This window comes from Homalodisca vitripennis, chromosome 4 (genome assembly GCF_021130785.1).
Source record: "Homalodisca vitripennis isolate AUS2020 chromosome 4, UT_GWSS_2.1, whole genome shotgun sequence".
In the NCBI taxonomy this organism is placed as follows: Eukaryota; Metazoa; Arthropoda; class Insecta; order Hemiptera; family Cicadellidae; genus Homalodisca; species Homalodisca vitripennis.
Genome location: NC_060210.1, coordinates 89,979,518 through 90,002,720, shown reverse-complemented (window position 1 = coordinate 90,002,720; position 23,203 = coordinate 89,979,518). Strand labels below are relative to the sequence as shown.

At 36.7% G+C, this 23,203-nt stretch overlaps 1 protein-coding gene across 4 annotated transcripts in view; it reads right to left on the bottom strand.

Moving 5' to 3' along the window:
* The window catches only part of LOC124359738 (tigger transposable element-derived protein 5-like), a 59,525-nt gene that overhangs the window by 21,206 nt on the left and 15,116 nt on the right, over positions 1 to 23,203 (bottom strand). For all 4 annotated transcript variants that reach the window (XM_046812734.1, XM_046812735.1, XM_046812732.1 and 1 more), the window contains exons 3-5: positions 11,756 to 11,846; positions 7,944 to 8,039; positions 6,921 to 7,058 (exon numbers count right to left, since the gene is read on the bottom strand). In XM_046812734.1, coding sequence (XP_046668690.1) covers positions 6,921 to 7,058; positions 7,944 to 8,039; positions 11,756 to 11,846 — 325 coding nt within the window. The remainder of the gene's footprint in view (positions 1 to 6,920; positions 7,059 to 7,943; positions 8,040 to 11,755; positions 11,847 to 23,203) is intronic.

Genomic DNA, 23,203 nt, shown 5'->3' with positions numbered 1-23,203 from the left:
CATGGGTCGAGTTACAAGGAAATTTTGCACTTATCTCACCATAAGAGGACAACGGAAATCGATCAAATGGAAAATACTCTTAGAAAATGTAATGGTAAAAATTGTTCCATTTTTCCCACTAAGGCTTTAGAACAATATTAATGTGTATTTTTTATAAATATTTACATACTGGTTATAGTATGCTGTAAATTACACAAAAGCGAAAATATAGGTGCATGTTAAATATTGAATAAAATACGTCTTAGTCGATTACAAAAACCGATGGATAAATGTAACGAATCCGCTGAGAACGTTTAAATTAGTATAAACTCTTAAATAATCAACGAATCTGTTTGGGACGTTTAATACAAGTCTTCGGAAAATAAAATTTACAGAAATGTTTTGATATACCAGAAATTTGTAGTATAGCTATTTTGAAGAAGGTCAAATTGAAGTCTTGAATTTAGAATTTTTTGTAATGAACTCTAAACGAATAATAAACAGGATAAAAGTACCTGCAATGGATCAAGTTTACAAAATAGTGGCACTACCACTTTCAGTAATGTTATAAAGTAATTGACCCTACAGGAAACAGAAGGTTTGCTGGAGCATCTGCTCACAGTGCCATCCTATGGTCAGACCTTGGAACAACCATTTATGGAATAAAGACAACGCTATAGAGTTCTGTTGACCGATCCTACAATACCTCACTTCTAGACAAGGAGTGTCTATAAGTAATCCTGTTTGTTATAATTTATCCAGGCTATATACAAGTATTGTTTCAGTTTTCGACGGGAAATTCAATACCACGCAAATTTAGTTGGATTACTCAAACAGAAGGAAAATTAATATTATGTTTATAAAACGAAAATAATGCGTTTGAAACACATTTTATTGAAATCTATGATCAATAATTATCTATTAATCGCATCAAAGAATAAAATTACGAGAAAATCATCCGACGTAAATGACTTGTAACTATTTATAACACAAGAAGGATGTCAATAACGAAGTGTTAATAGCTAATATTTAACTTCTACATTCTCACCACTTTATATCTTTATCTTTTGTTAACTCCGTGAAATGTAATATTCAGTAATCAACAATAAATAACTTGGAAGAGAATGAAAAACATTACATATTTACGTACAATATAAAAGAAAACCAAAGAAATCAAATTGCACAAATTCAAAATGTTAAGTCTCTCGTTGGAACATATAACTTGGAATGGCGAGTTTGAATCAACGCTGAAAACGTATTTAAACTTTTTGTAAACTAGTTTTCATTACTACACTAGAAAACTTAAGAAGAACTAGTGTAGTAGAGGAAACAAGTCGCAATGGAAGTGCAAGGATAGTAAAGGGAATCCGGATAGGAGATCAAAGGTAACACTGGGAAGTAATAGAGCACTTTTGACACGGCTTGCATAAGTAGTTCGACTGTGGGTTTGGGGAAATACAGGAAACTTCTCAAACGATAAAAATCTTTAACTAATCCTCTTTTTATTAGGCTTTATATTACATTAATATACACAGTATAATGCCAGAATGTAGCTAGCCAGAAAAGATAGGTTCACATCAAAGCCTACTCACAACCAAAATATTCTAGTATAAGCTGTTGACGCATAAAACGCAAGAGTCCACTGCGGAAACGGAAGTTACGATCAGTGTTCGTATATATATACAATACAAAGCGAGCCATAAGATCCATCGATGTGATAATCACACATGTGACGCCCAACAGTACCGTGCCAGGGCTGTCAGTTGTGATACAGGAAACAATATCAATTATGGAGGATGATAGTGCAAAGGATGAGACGATATTGAGAGACAGTACTGTAGTCCACGCAATATTCATAATACTTGTATCTTAAAATCTGTAGCTTAACATATCTTCCTGTGGAAGTTATAAATAAAAATATTTTTAAGACCGCATTTAGAGCACAAAAGACAAAATAAAATCCCGTAGTTCAAATGGTTTCATTCACTTTAATTTTCTGCCAATATTTAATTGTCTTGAAACTACTATGTTCTTATAACGTGCATATAGGCTTTTTGGGGCTCTCCTAAAAACCTCTACAACTCTGCAATTTTGGCTTATACTCAATGAAACGTACACGATTGTTCAGTAATTAAGTGTTGTCGACATTGTGCACTAATTATTTAACTGCGTAGTAGTAGGTTTTTATATTTGCACAGTTTTTAAAAGAAATTGAGACCGATTTAATTCACGAAATATAACATTTCAATCACGAAAGGTTATTTCATTCACCTTGGATTAGTTTTGGCCAACAGTTCATGCGTTTATATCCTTTAAGCATAGATAAGCATAAGTCTAACAAAATCATATAATAGTATGATGCAACATGTAATTAAAATAAAAAGTTTTCAGGGTGTAAGTGAAATGAACAACTTCACTTTATTAGAGGTAAAGTTGGTATTATTCAGTTCTCTCTTTCATTCAAACCCGTTGAAGCTTTATGAACTCCGAAAATTGGAAATTTTAAATAATATGTCAATACAGGAAATATTATTCTGTCTTTGCAGTGAGTGATAAAACACCATACAATATTTGACATTCTAAACAATGTGTACGCAATATTATAGCTTTCGTAATTCAAAGGAAGATTAACTACATTTACTGTATTGACACATTTACAACTTTCTTGTGGCAGTAGACCTATAGTTGAGTTTCTCCAAATCAGTAATTCAATTTACTAACCTAACAGTATAACAATATTTCCCATCACACAAAATTATTTAATTACAGAGTTTTCACAATATAAGGCCTATACAATGCTGCAGTTGGATGATATCTAACTTTAATTAAATATGCGTATTAACGTTGTAACTTTATAATTTATTCGTTAAAATAATAGAAGTCAATATAATATGTGAATTTGAATAAAACAGTTTAGCTAACTATTAAAATTTAATTGTGTTTCAATTATATGCAACTTGGACCCCTAACAAACAAACGCTATTTGAGCTGTTGCTTTTAGTATTTTGTTATTTGCAAAAAACTCAAATTCGGTATATTTTCGACTCCATACAGTCTCAAATCTTGAAAATATGTAGTAATATTATTGAGTTAGTTATCTAACGTTTTTGAATTCGTAAACGTTGACCGTAAGAGTTGTGAAAAAATATCTGAGGATAATTCTACTGAATCTTAATAACTCGATTTGTTGTGATATTTGTTTTAATAAGCAGCATTACACAGTATGTATCCATTTAGATACATCATCTTGACTTTCTATTCCCATTATTGCGACTTAACCGCAGGACAGGAATGTCCGCACAAAACTTATTTTAGGACATTTGTGTGGCCATTCTATTTTGAAAATCTCGAGAACATATTTTTAATACACACTTCAGTAAAATGTTTGCGTAATTCATCTGTTTCATTTGAGATATTTTTCTTTCCACGCCCCGTTATATATTTGTCTTAGCTATGTTTGACAACGCCGCAAAGATGTCAATCTTCATATTCTTTACCTTTTATTTTATTTACCGTCAGAGGTCACCCACGCTAACAACCTTGGGTCTAGCGCTGATTGAAATGAAATGAATTGTTTATTTAAACAGGCAAATAAATAGCGCTGATTCTGCAACTATGGAATTTCACCTTCGATCCAGTGAGAGATACAGATTAAGAGTGTACAAAATGGTCGAATTGTGCAATCTACAAACTTTCTGTAAGTAAAGCGTAACTTCACCTTCACTTCTGTAAGTAAAGTTTCCTTGAATCAGAGCATACGATTTAGTGTTGGATGGGCAGCTCGCCACTCGCCACTCTCCACTACGGCGCCCGAGCTAATCAATTGTATCCCGTCTCGGGAATGAAACTCAAGATGTACCAGTGATCGGCCGACAGGCGGAGGCGCTGCGGACAACTTACATCTCGCACACTACACACTGTATGTACGAGCGGACAGCATGGCGGACTCGCCCCGCTCAGCGCCTCAAATCGATCGTAAATATCCAATCCAGTCTTGAAATAGCCTTGTGCGAGGGACGTTTTTTTTCCGATACCAATATGGAGGAGGATGAGGAGTTGTGTTCGATTAGGCTCAGACGCCCCCTCCCCCACTCCCCCTCCCTGTCCAGCTTCCAGGGTTGCTACGCGACCGTCTGACCAATCCGCGAGCTGCGCCCCCTCCCCCTACCCTTCCACGCAGACAAGGAAAGGCAAACAGATTTTTAAGTTTTGTCGATGTATTAATTAAGTGTTGTAATAATATTTGGTTATGAAACCCCCGTTACGGGCCGAATTATCGCGAAATGTTAATGAATAATTGCGCCAGTCAGGTGGTTAGCCGCTCGCTGTTTTACAATTACTTACACGCGATTGCTCCATATGTCGATTTCGCCACCTGCTAATTTCATCTCGCAGCTATGCCCATATTAGAATTCCTTTGCTCTTCTGTGCGCGGTTTTGTTAGCGAGTGTGCCATTGCACGCAGTATCGCGCGCCGTTCCGCAAAATTATCTGCTGATTTTGACGCAACTAATCCGACAATTATAGTTGTCACTATCCATAACCCCTCCCTAGCAACCCCCCTCCCCCTCCTCCCTGACAACAAGATAACGATTTCTCTAACTGGGACGACTCCAGGGTTTCTCTCTTAAAATGCGCCGAGTGCATTACCGCCCTAAAACGGCTTTTTGGCAACGCCCTCAACAATTCCCCATAGTTCGGCTTCTTCTCGTCATGAGTTACAAGCAATTACACGATACGACCTACAGTATGGCCTAAGCTTTGTTACAGACAACGCTAACAATTCGTATGTAATTCCGTGAATTCTATGGAACCTATCGGGAGCACGAGAAGACAAATTCAGAGTGGCAAGGAACAGATAGATAATGATTAACTTTTAATTGGGAAACTGTATGAACCACAAAGGACGAGGAAAGTCAGCCAGAAATGAGGCGATAACAGGGTTGAAGTGTAACAGCAAAATCAACATGCTGATTCTCGTTATATTATTGTAACACCGACTATTAAAGTTAAACTTGTTAAGTGTGTGAACGCCTGAAAATTGTAGGGTTGTTGTGATGGCACATTCCCATTTTTAATTAGAGTTAACAGTAACATTTCCATTAACTGACATATATACGGAATTATGTTGAACAGAAAACAAACTTTACTACTTTAACTTCTTTATATTTTTCAAACTAAGAGTACGAAACGCATTGTTTAGTGTATTAACGATAAAAGACAATATATTATATAAATAAATAATAATCACAAATCTCCATTTATTTTCCGGAAGTAGACGTAGTTTTGTAATAACTAGAAACGTTTCCGAAAAGTAAATATCAATTGCAATGGTATCTGAGACTTATCAAGAATAAATGTAGATATTTACCAAATTGAATCAATGTTGTTTGGTAGAGTTACCCACAGAACATGTTGCCGATTAAGTAGTGTTTATTATGAAGTTTAATAGATGTTGATTCTAATGTAAGTCTTCCTCTACTGAATTTCAGAACTAATCATTAGAGTAAAATGTACAAAATAAATAAGTAGTTTGAAGTGTTTGAATCTTGATACATTGGAGTTCAAATGCAATTCAACCAGGCAATATGACGTTCTTTCCCCAGAAATAGAATTAAAGTTGTCCTTCTATTCAGTAGTGTCATTGTAACACAACAATCATATTTTGTTACTTTCCATTCTAACCATAGCGAACATTGCATATAACAAAACCACTATTGCCAATACAGTTTCAAAGTCATGATTTATTTTAACAAAATCTACTCACAAAGACCTGATAGTTTTTCCACCCGACTGACTACAGGCTGCAGAAAATAATCCTTAAAATAAAAATAAAAATTGACTGTTATGATCAATGAGTGTTACAATGTTTCAAAATGTTTAGTTGAAGAAAAATTATTAATTTACAGTAAATTACGATTCTATATTTTTCAAATACACAGAAAAGATAGAAACTAAACTGCATTTAGCCAATTCCGCCAAAATACACCAGGACACGCTGTAATGTCGATGCACTGGGCTCCACCCCTCCCTCCCCTCCCCTCACCGAGCCACGGCCATCAAGACACCTACACAATTAGCGGCTGGTATATGCACGCAGTGCAGGCCTGCAGTGCTCGTGGACAATGTAGGCCTACGTGAGTGCACCATCATATCCCCACACTCGAGAGAGCCGCCCCCGCTCGAGCCCGCGGCCATCTTGCTACCATGTGTGTACGCGTCATCTCTTTGTTAATTGGCTCCCGAACTGCTGAGTCTCCTCAGTTAACTGGGTCAACTGGCAACCGGGCCTGACCGGGAGTCTAGAGCGACGTGGACAACCCTTTGGCACAAAGCAGAGAAACAAGACCGACTTATCTGATCAATTAACAAACGCATCAAAGAATCAATCTTCGAGAAAATCATCCGACGCGGTTGCCAGTAACGACTTGTAACTATGTATTACACAAGAAGGATGACGATAACTAAGTGTCTGTCAATAGCTTTTTATGTTTTGTTGACTCCGTAAAATGTAATATTCAGTAATCAACAACAAACACATATTTACGTACAATATAGAAGGAAAACAGAGAAATAAAATTGCCCAGATCCAAAATGTTAAGTCTCTCGTTGGAACATATAACTTCGAATGACGAGTTAGTATCTACGCTAAAAACACATTTAAACTTTTGCAGACTAGTTTTCTCTACATTAGAACACTTAAGAAAAACTAGTGTAGTAGAGGAATCAAGTCGCAATGGAAGTGCAAGAATAGTGAAGGGAATCCCGGTAAAATCCCGGATAAGAGATCAAAGGTAACACTGAGAACTAAGAGAGCACTTTTGACATGGCTTGCATAAGTAGTTGACTGTGGGTTTGTGGAAATACATGGAAACTTCTCAAATGTTAACTTCCACGACCAAGCTACCAAACTTATCATGTATGTGGGAGGATCGACTCACCGGTGGTTGTGGTCGGACTGCAGCTCCTGCTTGGGTCCGGGGGTGACGATAGCGGGGTGTGAAAGCGAGGGGTGCGAGTGCGGGCTGAGCCCGGGGTGCGGCGCCATCAGACCGCTCGGCGAGAACCTGTACAAGTCGCTGAAACAGGCAACAAAGCGATCAGGAAGTGGTAGAGCTAATTGAGGTGGGCAGAAGTCGATGGGAATGTAGGACGGAATGAGTTGTGATATAGAGACATGGGAAAAAAGATAAAAAGGAAATTGAAAAATTCAATAAGTTCAAAAATCAATTACGTGAAGACAGGTAACTATTTAAAGAAATCAAAAGAATTAAATATTAAACTGTTCGAACACAAGATATAAGGTAGTACGATCAGTTTTATGTCATATTTGAAACAAAATATCGGGAACAGCCTATTTAGATCTATTTTCTGAAGATGAGAAAAATAGTAACACTTTTTACCATTCTTCGAGAACTTGTGGACATTTAGAGGCATCTTATAATAAGAGGCCTAAAGAAAAACCGATGATGGTAAAATCATTACCGTTTGTGCATGACACTTAACTAGAAAAATTAATTTTTGTGTACCACATATGAGTATAACGTTTGCTCATGGCCGAAATCCGAAAATCCTTTCAAATCATCCACCGTCAGTAAGAAACTTTAAACAGAGGATGATGTGTTTTTATCTATAAAGAATTAATTTCCTTTAGTCATAATTATACAAACTTTTAATCTTCGCCAGTTTTCTTTGGGTCTGGTACAAAGATTGCCTGAATTTCCAACTTGAAATCGCTGTAACTCTTTCTGGAGTTATCAAGAAGGTTCTTTTCTGTCTTCACGAAATTGATCTAAAACGATTACAGCTTCAAATAAATTGCGAAAATCATCTGCAATGCTGAGTGTCTATAAATAATGTTAATAAATTAGCATTACTTTGTTGTGAAATCTAACATTTGACAGTGGTGTAAACATGTCTGTACCACATGTAAATTCCTCTCAACATGTACGTGTAGAGCTTACCTTGGTAAGCTAGAGCTGGTGATGGGCAGCGAGGTGGGGTATGGACTTCTAAAGCCGGCACTCGCCGTTGAGATCGGGTACATATTCGGCGCATGCCTGTAACAACATACTGACTGAACTTTGCTGTAGGAAAAAAATAATACCATCAGTTACCAGGGTAAACAATTTTGTATCAAATTGTAAGGATATTCGTCTGACCGCACCCTGTGCTCTGAGGTGCATGGAAACAGCAATGCGGAACTATCCACAACATCGGCTGCTGTATTGCTCCATGTATTGAATTCCATGGAACGGCACTTAAATCTGAAGGTCATAAAGCATAGCAATTAACTAACCGATCTCAGGTGATCGATAATGATTTGTTTTAGACCTAAGTTATTGGATTTTCATTGGCATCCGGCAGAACCTTTCCTGTTGTGATTAGTTTAAAAAAATGTAATGGCAATGAAGAATATAACGTTAATGAGTTAATTACAAAACTGTTTAATAAGTTGGTCATAAAAAACATTTTATAGTTAATTGTAGAAAATTTTAAATTATAGTTTATATAGATAAAAATGCTGTAGATGATTTTGTTTTTTAGACTATGATTTTACAGATGAGAAATGATTTGAGTTTTGCATTCGATATCGAACAACGACGTAATAAGGGAAACTTAATAAAATCTCGCACAGCATGTAACTTAATCTCGCACGATAAAGGAGTCGAAAATGGAGAGCAAACGTACCGAGTCATTTTTCAATAATGCCGGCGGAGTCTGATCACGGCCAGCGCAGCGCCGGAATGATATTAAAATGATCGAAGCAAAACGGAACAATGCGACGGGGAGATTGGGAGTTTAATACGGCGGAGTGCAGGGGAAGAGGGGATGATTATCTTAGGGGAGCAACCGACGACAATCCGGGATAAATCGACTCTGAAATCCGCCAACTCGACAAAACTGCGTGAAAAACGAATCCGACGTCAAATCCGGCTAAAGAAAAGCCGTTGTAAGAAGATTGGAGTGCAAAGAAATGGGGTGAGCGGACAAACAAGGGGTGGACTGTACCGCCGAGATCTTCCCGTAATGTCCACCAATCATTTGGACAATTTCCCCAGGATGCGGTCTAATAGTCGCTTAAGCGTTTCCGGCCCTTCGATTCCACTTAGCCGATTGTTTCGTAAGCTATCCATTCTATTGCGCAGTAATTTCCTACCATTTTCTTCCCATAATCTTAACGGCTGATACTTCAGCCGGTAACCGGACTGGTGCCATCCAGATGATTACACGCTATCGTCACTTAGAGCGCATAATTTACAAGCTAAACATTCTATCCGATTATTATAGCGAAGATCGCTCCACGGTCGTCATGCTATTCGCAATCAACCATAAACCGGGCGTATTAAAACGCCAAGAAAGCGTGTCGAATTGCTCGAAAGAAAATGTTATAACTTTACAATACAAATGTAATCAATACCTATTACACTACGAAAGAAACGGCCTGCAATAACCAGTCACGACTTTTAGTTATTGACAATTACATCAGATCTTCCAATATGTAGGTTAAGTACACCGTAACCCGCTAAAACGCAGATGGAATACATCATCTGCGGATGGACTTTAACTCATACGTATTCGATGGACGGGTAAAAATCGAAGCGTAAAGCCATTACTTGTGATATAAACACTTCTTGGCGCTCCGCCGACGTCTCCATCACAAGCCAGAACGCAGAGACTTCTGTGGGGAAGAAAACGTTTAAACCGTGTCGTTCTAGACTTTACGACGCGCAGATGAATCGGAACGAAGCGCTAAACGCGGACGGCTGGAAATGAAATTCTTCAACGTGAGATGTTGGCAGAACTGGTCTAATTACTTGTATGTTTCCGCTAGAGGGCACAGGCGCGGCTGCAGCAGAGTCGTGTCTTTGCCAAGAGTTTGGGCTATTTGGCAGCTCCAATCCGGACTAGAACACCCGGTAGACGCATACGTGTTCGCATTTGTTGACACGTTAATAGAATTTAAATTCTGTGAACACTACTCAAGGAGTGTAACACTTCTCGAGATTAATAAAACGCGTCAGAGGCGAAATATTTTCATCGTTAAATTTTCGCGTTACATAATTGTTTTTATTTTATACACATAACTCATAATTCATTTTATACATTAAAGTAATTTTTAAATTGTGAGGGGGAGATTGCTTTTACGCACCTTAAACATACTTATGAACACACATACGATTCTGAAAAATGATATGTAAGAATTGACGTTTCCTATTTCATGTTGCCATTATCAACAGAAATAAAAACTTTTGACATTGACTTTACATAAGTAAGATTAAAGTTAGAGTAAAAATCTGGAACGCGGGGAAACTCCTGACACGTTTTCAATACAATACTACGTTAGTTAACATACAATTTATAAATTGAAACCATTATCTCATTTTTTTCTTTTACTTTAACATTTCCTACTTCTAAATGTAATAAATCAATTACTAAAACTGCATTAAATATACATCACTGTGTGGAAAATTTGTTGTTCCGAACGCAGGAAAAATGTAATCATCTAAAACATCTTAAGTAAGTACAGTATACCATATGGCAGTTATAAAATTATAGTTGTAACATTTGATTCCACTGGAATTTAACAACGTGTTATATACAATAAAAATGAGCTGATAATCCCATAAACAGACGCATTTTGTAATTGATTACAATAAATCAAAATTTATTGTTTTGGTGAAGACCTCAACTTGTTTTCATTACACTGCGTACATCGTATTTTATGGAATTATATACGGAAAACGATACAAATCTTATAACAAATTTCAATATGGTACGTTAAGACCAACAATTTTAGAATAGAACTCTAATAAAATGGATCTATCAAGAGAAAACTAATCAACAAAACAAAACAAATAAATCCAGCTAAATACTGTGTAGGTGATAAAATTTTAATAAGAAGTAGATATATATTATTTAACTCGTTAAATGTGGAGAAAAATTCAGCTAATCTTACTAGTACACTATATTTCTTTTTTATTGAGCTACGCTTTAATGTTTTATGAGCTAGAGTTTAATTCTTTGTCAACCCGTTTGAAAACATATTGTAGTTGCAAACCAAGATAAGATTGGTTTACTTGGAAGTCTTACTTTGTTAATAACAGGAAATTTGTTTCCAGGCGTTAATTTTTTAACAATTGGAGAGGTGTTTACAAACAATTGTGATTGATCTTACTAAACCCTCACACATTCAAAATGTAAACACGGGGTCCTAAAAGGTTATGAACGGCCAAATGTTTCTTCTCGTATAAAAACTGGAGCAATGGTAACGTTGTAAAAATGTGGTGTTACAATTAAACACCACACAGTTTGAGTATCATGCTAGATTGTGTTAATAGAAACAATTTTAAGTGAAGGAATAGGATCGGAGGATCACGTCAAGGAAGACGAGTTCGTTTAACCTTCCGTACGTGTATTCAAAACCTAATTTCATCTTTCAAATTAAGACGTATTTACACACGATTTTATTTAGAATACTAAAATTACCATTTTCATTTTTCAATTAAGGACCCGGCACATTCTACTTCAAATCATGTCGTTGTCTGTTCGTCTGTATTATAACTTTTGAAAGAAAGGTCTTAGAGAAAGGCCTTGGACCTTGGAAAGATCCATGTCCAAGGAAAAACTCTATTGATTGAAAAAGGTCAACTGCAGTTTCGTAAAAACTTAAAATGCCTCTCACGTTTTAGTGGGTCCTTCAATACACTGTTGGATCGGTTTATCACTCACACATTCATTACGGGTATTGCAGAGTTAGACAGTCTGTACTTACCATGAGGCGGCGACTTGCGTCATCTCCGGACTCAGCATGGGGTACGGGTACTGTCCCGCAGTGAACGGGTAGATGGGCGGCCTTGTCAATCCTGGAAAAGAGTCCAACATTACAACTCGGCCAGCGATAATTAGCATCTACAATAATGCCAGTACATAACTGGTTCGGAACCCACGTTAAACTCTACGCACCTTCAGTTTCCTGAACATCTGTCTTTCCCTTTAATAAGATCAAAACCTTTGGATATGACTTTTTGTATTAAACAGATTTAATTTTATTCTTTTTCAAAAATAGAACGAAGATAGTTCATGTTTTAATGTAGCGATCAATGATTCATTATTCATAAAATAAAGAGCGCGGTGTAACAGAAAGTGTGCTATTGACCACAATTATAGGCGATTGCTTTTTTTATTACATACATTATGGTAATAAATATCAAGTATTTTATAGTGGCAATTTACAAAATAATTTGATTAAAATGGTAATTGATTAGGTTTGGAATATACTGCTTGTGTTTCAAACCCAAATCTAAAATTATTAATTTTCAAAGGTTACATTCCTTAAAAAAAAAGAGAATTAGGATTATTCGCTTATTTGATACGGTTACTATCTGCAATGTCCAGACCAGCAGAGAAGTGGGAAACTCAGCGCCTAAAATTTAGGAAGAACGCAATATAGGTGCAGGTAAGTGTTTCAGGGCTTCTCTTGCTGCTCCGTTCGATATAGCTATATGACTGATGTGCCATTTGTAATGCACTAATGCAAAATTAAATATTGTTTAATGCTTTATAACTTTACGTACAACAACCTTAAGTAGAATATCTTACTACACATAACCTTAACCGATATAATATAATATAATATTGTTTATATATATAAACAGGTTGATACATTTTCAACCTGTCTGCTTTTACTTCCGATTTAGATCTTAAAAAGGTCAGTATCGTGCACTTTAGTACGTGGAAATGTAAATTACTTCCATGAGCTTGTCGATTTAAATTTACGAGTACATTCCTTATATTAATGCGTTGAACCTTGTTTTACGTATTTTGAGTATTAATTATGTTTCAGGATATAACAGATTAATTTTAATTTGTATTTACAGAACATAATTACACGACGCAATCAATATATGTCTTATGTTGCTTCTTCCACATACCCGTACAAATAAAATAGAATGTTCAATATGTTGTCCCTGTTTCCGATTCACTAAACCTTTCACAGTCTTGCCCTTTGCTGACAGAAACTTTAATTTCAAGTGGTACATTCAAACATATCCAATTTCAAATAGAGAAACTCGGACTAAAATACAATACAGCGCGAGAGAAAAAGTTGCATTTGGTAAGAGAAGCGGTTGAAACAATTCTGGAAAAACTAGGGAGAACGTTTGCCAAATAACTTCCTGGACTTTCGAGCGCCGGACACGAAAAACCTCATTAGGTGGTGTGAGACAAAGACGGGAGCAATATAGGACGCTTGAGCGATGAGGCGACGCTGCTCGGTGACACGGGCATTGTCGCGGCAGAGGCGCTACCCTAGATAACCCCTAGATTAAACCGGACACCAGCAGCTCGCAGCTCCCTGGGCCGCCGGCGCCCGAGGTTTGCGGGACAAAAGAAAATTTAAGGGGAAGAACTTCCTGCCCTCTGATATATTATTTCTTCTCTGCGGCGATTCTGTGAGAGGCAAAACGAGGATTGCTCCCAAGCTGTCTTTTTGTTGAGAGAAAACGTTTACAAACTGTACAGTGAAGGGGTTTTGAATTCAACTTCTGCCAGTAACGTTGATTTATAACAATTTCGGAGGGGATATTACAAGGAGGGTGTTATGTTAAAACCTATGTGTAACACGACTTTATACAAAACATAAACCGTTATGAAGAGCAGTAATGTTGATTTATAACAATTTCGGGGGAAAATACAATACAAGGAGGGTGTTATGTTAAAACCTATGTGTAACACGACTTCATACAAAATACAAGGAGGGTGTTATGTTAAAACCTATGTGTAACACGACTTCATACAAAATACAAGGAGGGTGTTATGTTAAAACCTATGTGTAACACGACTTCATACAAAATACAAGGAGGGTGTTATGTTAAAACCTATGTGTAACACGACTTCATACAAAATACAAGGAGGGTGTTATGTTAAAACCTATGTGTAACACGACTTCATACAAAATACAAGGAGGGTGTTATGTTAAAACCTATGTGTAACACGACTTCATACAAAATACAAGGAGGGTGTTATGTTAAAACCTATGTGTAACACGACTTCATACAAAATACAAGGAGGGTGTTATGTTAAAACCTATGTGTAACACGACTTCATACAAAATACAAGGAGGGTGTTATGTTAAAACCTATGTGTAACACGACTTCATACAAAATACAAGGAGGGTGTTATGTTTAAAACCTATGTGTAACACGACTTCATACAAAATACAAGGAGGGTGTTATGTTAAAAACCTATGTGTAACACGACTTCATACAAAATACAAGGAGGGTGTTATGTTAAAACCTATGTGTAACACGACTTCATACAAAATACAAGGAGGGTGTTATGTTAAAACCTATGTGTAACACGACTTCATACAAAATACAAGGAGGGTGTTATGTTAAAACCTATGTGTAACACGACTTCATACAAAATACAAGGAGGGTGTTATGTTAAAACCTATGTGTAACACGACTTCATACAAAATACAAGGAGGGTGTGTTATGTTAAAACCTATGTGTAACACGACTTCATACAAAATACAAGGAGGGTGTTATGTTAAAACCTATGTGTAACACGACTTCATACAAAATACAAGGAGGGTGTTATGTTAAAAACCTATGTGTAACACGACTTCATACAAAATACAAGGAGGGTGTTATGTTAAAACCTATGTGTAACACGACTTCATACAAAATACAAGGAGGGTGTTATGTTAAAACCTATGTGTAACACGACTTCATACAAAATACAAGGAGGGTGTTATGTTAAAAAACCTATGTGTAACACGACTTCATACAAAATACAAGGAGGGTGTTATGTTAAAACCTATGTGTAACACGACTTCATACAAAATACAAGGAGGGTGTTATGTTAAAACCTATGTGTAACACGACTTCATACAAAATACAAGGAGGGTGTTATGTTAAAACCTATGTGTAACACGACTTCATACAAAATACAAGGAGGGTGTTATGTTAAAACCTATGTGTAACACGACTTCATACAAAATACAAGGAGGGTGTTATGTTAAAACCTATGTGTAACACGACTTCATACAAAATACAAGGAGGGTGTTATGTTAAAACCTATGTGTAACACGACTTCATACAAAATACAAGGAGGGTGTTATGTTAAAACCTATGTGTAACACGACTTCATACAAAATACAAGGAGGGTGTTATGTTAAAACCTATGTGTAACACGACTTCATACAAAACATAAACCGTTATGAAGAGCACTAATAGTGATTTTTTAAAGCTTTTAGCAGAATAATTATAATATTAAAATTGTCCTTTTGGTAACACTTAAGAACCATTTATAATAACAATACCCCCAGAGCCCGAAACCACACACAATTCCAAAGTGTATGTATATACCATATATGTATATGTTTCTTATCGCGAATTTTGAAAACTGTAACCACCCCCCCCCCCCAGAAATAAGCTTAAACAATTTGAAACTTACCAAGAAAATTTAACTTATAATATCCTAACTACGTTTGTTGGCCAGGTTGGCATATTTTTCTACAATGTGATGGTCGTTGAAACTTTCAAAAATCATTAATTATGGACTGGATTAAATTTGTTTCCGTATAAATGCACCTCGAATCCTCTATTTAAAAATTAATTCATATTATTATTTCAGGTGTTACTAAATTTACCTTCTTTTTCCACCTATTGTTCATGTTTCACCGAAAGTTACCTTTCTGACTGAATAAACTGAATAAAGTAAGGCATTGACTGAAATAGTCAAACAATTTTCAAATGTACTGCTGAACAACTACACTACTCCTACAACCAGAAAAGTTGTAAGACGGATGTTGTTTTAATAAATATTTAGCTGTTAAAGATTTATGATTAGCAAGTCATAAATCGACACATACCATTTATGTTTTAATAGATCAACCGTACTACCTTCACCAACATGAGCTGATCTTTGTCAAAAAGAAACATGACAAACGCGTCAATTAGAATAGACAAGTTATTCTAACAACTCGCAGAGCAAGGACGCGCTGAATGATTACAAATGAAGAATCAGCAGTTACTGTTGGCACCATTGAGCACTGCCTATTATGCGACGGGTTACTGAATTGAATCATCCGTAGCCTAATCAACTATGCGACCTACTGAATGAATCCACCTCGCTTTGAAAATCTTACCGCGACGCGAGTAAAAAGCGGATTCTGAACAAGAAGCAATTACTGCCACAATCAACAATCAACGAGCGGAAACAATTTAAAAGACTCGTCTGGACAATAATGTCACCCGGTGTATACAAGCGAGCTTGTCTAATGGCTTGTAATGCAGATTACAAGCTCCCGAGAGGCCATTACAAGAGGCGCTGCACCGGTGGGTAATTTAATAAATAAATTAGCAAAGAACCGGATATAAAGAGGCAATCCAGGGTGCAGAGAGCGAACCATAATTAGGCTGCACATGCATTATGGATAGGCTAGGAGCACTCCTAATTAACGCCTATATTGTCCCTGCAAACAGGCGTATTGTGCGGTACCGTGCCGCTTCTCCCTTCACTTTCCGAGAAGCTTTTATTTTTTTACGTTTAACGCCCCGATTGCTCCGTATAGACTCAGATGGGGATGTAATTATCAGGGTGTCAGGTGTGACAAGAGCTGCCAACCGCCGAAACAGAAAATCCCCTTCAACCCGCCAGTTATAATTAAGATATTTAAGAGTTTTGAATATATTTTTATAACATTTATTTATCTTTAATCTGGTGCAACAAGAACTGCATAACACGTATTTTACTGACTGAGCGTTAGCGAAGCTAATCACTCGAGAGGCTGGAAACATTTAATTTATGTCTTCCTATCTGTATGGTAAGTAAAATTTGCATTTAAAAGGCCTGTAATAAGTAAAGTGCATTTAAATTTGTAATGGAAAATTTACAATTACATATTTTGAGGACACAATTTTTATTCCGAAAACCAATGATTAGATAATGTAATATGCGTTCCAACCTTAAATTGTTGGTCTAACCAAATCCAGAATTCATTGTCTAAAGAGCAAATAATTCAGCTCCAACACCGAGACATTCAGTGACGCCGGGTATAGTTAGCCGGCCGGCTAGAGGAAGAGTCCATGCCGATCATTGTCCGTCCACCTCGTCACATGCACAATGCACTCTCCAGTGCACACTCAGGCGCACGCACATGCGCGGACATGTTTTGTTTATCAAGTGCCAGCCTAGTCCTCCAGAGTCAACATTTTCCCGTTTCCCATGACCCCCTCCCACTTCGGACAGTCGTTGTCAATGAGGAACTTCAACAACCAACTGTTCCCAAGCCCAAAACTGGATTTACTTTTGGGGAATTTCTGCGAATTTCCAAGGGAAAACAGAGAAAGTGTCTTAAAAAGAGACAAAGTTGTAAGAAAATGGTAACAACAGATTCAAGAAGATAATACCTAAGGAGAATCGAAGCGGTCTTGCTCGGGAACCACTGTAGTGTTCGATACAACAGTGCACGTAATACAAGAAGGTACAATTATTAAACTGCGCTCGAGTAAAAGTGTAATAATGAAACAACTCCTACAGATAATGAATGATATGTTCGTGGTCTTCATGGAGGATAATTCAGTCGCACAGGCGAGCCAACACTTTCCTCAAACCACATTGCATGAACATAACCTGAGATCGTTCACTATGCTAATAATTAGATTAATTAGAACCATATATTCTTATACTCCATTGCACTTCCTTATTTGTTTTCAGAGAATGCCGGAGACCATATAACGGTATAACTTAAACGTTTAATGTAGGGTTTCGACATTTATGCTAGTTCGGTTAAAAAAATGTCTTCTCATAATATAACAAAAAGTTTATTTGGATGTGTATAAGCGATACGTGTGAGACAAGATATGTTGCAAAACTATGCGCAAAAATGAGGTAAATGTTCGTTTAGGCGGCTCATAAGCTCTCACTTATACAATGCCAGAAAAGTTACATTTCCTCTTTTGTGTGGAAGAACACTTTATTGAGGTGAGAGAATTTCTCAGAAAGTGTGACGCGACTTGTCAATGAAAGAAATGGCGGAAGGAGCTATTCACAGTGAACTAGAGACCACGGGACTCGCACGCGGCAGTAGCAGCGAGGCGACCACGGGGGTGTGTCGGGTGGCAGGCACGCGCGTCTACATGCTCTAGAAGCCTTATTACGTCGAGATAGGCCCAGTTAGACGGCCGGTCTAATAAGACGCTATTCAAGCCGTGAATATAGTCCGCCAGCCCCAGTAATTGGGCCACCTTGACAACGACAACCCGCTCGTATCTCCTGCCCGGGTCTCCCAAGATGGCGCCGCGTCCCCCTCTCGTCAACGAGCTCGCGATATGTGATAGCCCTCGGGAGAAGCGTCGCGCCGCCAGAGCGCAAGCGCGGTAAATATGCGTTACGTATAATACGCCATACGGCCGCAAACTGCATCTCCTTGTCCTAACATGGCATAATATTTTCATTCAATTTCTGATTTATACAGGTTTATTAAAAATTATAAGATTTATTATTTCAACGCGGTAACTGAATGACGCAATTACAATAAGACTATTTGTGAAAATCCAAATGGTTTAACAATAGCCCACTGATTGAACAATCGCAACAGTTCCCTCAACGGTTTATAACAGTACGGTTTATAACAGTACCTATCCTCTTGTTCTTCGCTCTGGGTAAACATAACAAACCGTGATGGGAGGATAATGGGTACGAAAAATGGGAGAACGAAAACAGTAAAGCTGGTCCGACGGTATTGGTATTGCTTACTAGTCTCAACACACTACCATGACATTCAGAATATTCGTGTGAAGAAGATCAAGATGTGATACATTTTATTTATTGGCTGAGCTGTGGTGAAGCCTATCGCTCGTCGGGCTAGAAATATCTCGTTTCTGTTCGTCCATCTCTCCACACGATGTCTCCAAAACGAACTTACCTATAGACTTTAAATTATGCAGCCTTATCTGTATATGAGGAACACTGAGTCCAATAATGGTACATGTTACTCCATGGGATCGGCTGAGTGTTAGAGAATATTTTTACATTAGCTTTATAAGAAGAACGAGGGTAACGAGAAAATAGCAAAATCAATAAAGTTGTAAACAAACTTAATACAAGAGATTGAAACATGTGACAAATATGAAGCCTAAATATCTCACTAGGCTTAGTGTGTAGGTTTTTATGATTTAACAAATTATTTGAAACCCAATTTAATGAACAAAAATCTGAATGTATCATATGGCAGGATGCCGAGACAAATTTCATATGTTGCACGACATTTTACTTCTACAAGAATAACTTTTATGATGCGTCATTTTCGTGTAAATTTTTTTTGTCTGACTGTCTATCTATCCGCAGGACATCTCGCAAATAAAATAAGCTATGAGTTTTGAAAATTTGCACGTAACATCAGCGAAGCATGTTATGATACTTGGTTTAGTGTGCTTCCACCTCATTTATAAATGACATAGAAAGTGTAAAGACATACGTATTGTGGTTTTTCAACGGCGAACTATCTACGTTTTGGATATAAATAGAGGGGAAAGACCAATCAATTGCCGTTTTTGTACTAAATATCGATAAGTTTACACTGCATTACGTTTTAGGCTCTGAATTTCAGATTATCCGTTGCAAATATTATGAAACTCGAGGGAAAAATTTAGACAAAAACGCGCATGTAACCTTTTAGGATGTATGGTGTAAGCGAATGCTAGGTCAAAGATAAGGTGTACCACGTCAAATCAATATCATCTTTTCCACAATGAATTCGAAAGTTGACGATTTTGCAATCTGATGTGTTTTAGACTAGTTTGTTTTTGTAGGCTTTTGCTATACTTGTAACCTTTTGCATTTTGAGACTGACGACAAAGGCATTTTGGTATGAAAACTACTTTCCGAAACCGGTTTCAAATAGAAGATAGAATAAAACGTACATTGTTACTGGTAATAGTAGCTAATAGCAGTATTGCTCTTAAAATTGTAGAAACAGCCTTCAACTATACTTTGAAAACAATACGTGCTTCAATGCACCCTTTCATGAAGTCGATTATTACATTTTCATTACGATTAATTCCAAAATCACATCAATGAACAAAACAGCAGATTTGGATTTCAAAATCCTTATAGGTCCCGCTCATGTCAAGTTAGCGTTTTCTCTCGCTTGTAGAGATCTCCTAAAGAGAATGAGGGATGCCAGCGCCGCGGTTGTAGAACAACGGCCGGTCCGTGCCAGACCGACACCGCGCTGATGCAAGTGGTGGCTGTGTAATTGTGTAGATTTATTCAGAGCCTTGTGTCGGCGCCCTTAAGCCTGCTAACGAGCGAAACCGACGTCGAAATGCCCAAAATTGGCTTCATCGGTACAAGAGCCGGGGGTCGTGCCGCGTGCTGCAGCCTTTGTGAGGTGATTAGCGGGCTACATCCACCCCTGCGCGCCGCCGCCGCCGCCTCCGGTTCTATACAGCCTTGGGCTCGACGGGCGGTGCGGTTTATTTAAGCAACTGCTAAACGTTTAAAACACATTGAATCGATCAGAAATCTGCAGGAGGATCAATATAATGAACGTAGAATGCTGCGATTTTGCGTAGTCTTTAATTGGTGTGGAGCAATTATAATGCTATTTCCGAAGGTCGGGGTTGCTATCAAACAACGCTTCCAGGAAGTTCAGAGTTCTCTCTTGTCTTATCTCTTGGGCTTATCGCGGATGAACAGGAACCACTTTGTGCAGACAGTTATGCAAATTTTGAAGTAATTTTGGACCACTTGTCCACTCTCAACTTCTCATACATACTAATTATTTCCAGGTGGATATAAATCTTGAAATATGTCCCTATTCCAAAAAATCTGCAACATTTAATGAGTGTAACTTAATTCTGCATGCCGCTTTTACAAACAAATCTACCATGATCCTGAAGTGAAATAAATTGGTAAAAACGCCACAAGCAGATTCACGAGATAATCGAGTAATCGAACACTGTGTCCAATAGGGAATTCCGAATGGTGTCTTTGAAACAGAGGTGAATACCGAGGACATGACTATGAATTTAAGATGATGATACAGATCCATCGTAAAGACATAGGTTGAAAGTCACCCGCGTTGTTCTACAGGCGCAACCTAGAACCAGATAGAGCAATCGTCTGATAACGCATATTGCTAGAAGTAATTTTCCACGTGATAACATGGTCAGTCCCATGTTGTAGATTGAATCTATACGCTGCTATTAAAGGCTAAAACCTTTTAAAAAAATTACCATATCTACAAATATATATATATATATATATATATATATATATACATACATTATAATTGATTATAAATCAAAACGTGTTAAAAGTAGTACAGAAAATTCAAACGTTAACATTTCTAGAAAATGAAAGAATTAAAATTCAATTTTTGGTAGGAGAAAATTATATTGACTATGTCCCTTATACTTTATTTACATTTACTGTTGTTTATAAAAACGTCTCATGAGCAACCAGCTGACGATAAAAGAAAAATTGAGTAGGCTACATTTACGATTTTGTAAATAAGTATATATTTAAGCATCTATATATGAACATCTACATAAAAATGTAAATGACCGTTAAAAAGCAAATAAAAACTTGGAAATAAAATATAAAATAATTAATCCGAAAACTAAAAGTTGCATTATAATTTTTTTTTAATATTTAGTTGTATATAATATCAACACTACCAACAATTACACGATTTTCCAATTTGTGTAAAGGGACTTTAGTATACAGTACTTGTATTTCTTGATATGTCTTGTGAATAAGGTTAAATTACCTTTACATTTTATTAATTACGGAAGGTTGTTTATTAAGTAAAGTAATTTATGTATTAATTTATTTTTAAGAAGCAACTTTGATGTTAGTGTAGGGTGACCAAACTTTCCGTAAAACCGAGAATGTTCCAGTTTTTTATATGACGTACGGTGTACCGGAACATTGTTTCGAGGCACTTTATAAAGTCCCGGAATTCAGTATGTTTTTAAACAGGTCTTGAAAAACTATTTACAGATTTTACATTATTTTATGTAATTTGACACAAGAAATAAATATATTTCAGTTTTTACTCGGCAATTTGATTTCTTTGACTCGTTTGGTTTAAATGTGATGTATTTGTGAAAAAGACTCTTGTGTGCAAGAACGTTACAACGTTTTTGTTAAAATGGTGTATGTTGTGGAGAAAGGTAACTCAGTTAGTTACTTATACTAGTTATTAGTTAGTATTTATCAGTAGTGTATGGTTGACAACAAATCGATATTATTACATTGAAATGCACATTGCCGAAGCTGACTAAAAATTTAATGACACTTATTATAATCAATGGAACTTTTATTAATAGAGAGCACTCGATTACGAATCAGAGCTATGTTTGTTTCTGTTTTATCATCAGTAAATGTTCTTTCCCCCAAAATCAGTAACGCGGAAAGATTAAAAGAGTTGAATATTTTTAATGCTTACGTATTTCAATTTAATAAATTCTAAGGTCTTACATCGTTTTAAAAAGCTATAAATATAATATGGAAATTAATGTTGATTAATATAATATTAATAATGATAAATATTTAAAGTCAGACTGTTTGGAAAACTCACAAAACCTTGTTTATGTATAAAATACTACTATTAAAATAGATACGCAACCCAATGAATACATCAGAGAAGTATTTTCTATCTGGAGAACGATTGGCCAGATTGTCGATGAAGGAAGGGTACAAATGTCCCGAATTACCACAGAACCTATTTCATCGCCCTGTGTTAATGTGTAGGCCTACTGTAAGGTAGCGCGACATAACTGTAATGATCTAACTTTTAATATATTAAAACTAATGTAATCCAAATATCCATAAGCTATAAACCTTCCAATAGCTTATATTTCAAAATATTGGTTACTGGCAGTATTAATGTATTTGAAGTATTTTCAAGTTATTATAAATACAAATATACCCAACGTTTTTTCTAAATATGTTTAATATAATTACAACATTTTAATTTCTAGGAATTAATATATTCCTAATTCAGAGATCCAGTCCGGCAGAGGTAATGAAGCAGTGGACCGAGCTACCGAGCTAAACACAAACTGTCCTTGCTGTTTGAGCTGCTCTAGGCTCCCTAGTCCCCTAAACAAGTACCGTAATGACGCCAACGTTATTCAGTATTCTGATTACAATCAGGTCTAGCAGAGGCACAATAGTACCGTCCCATCAGCCGAGCCCAGTT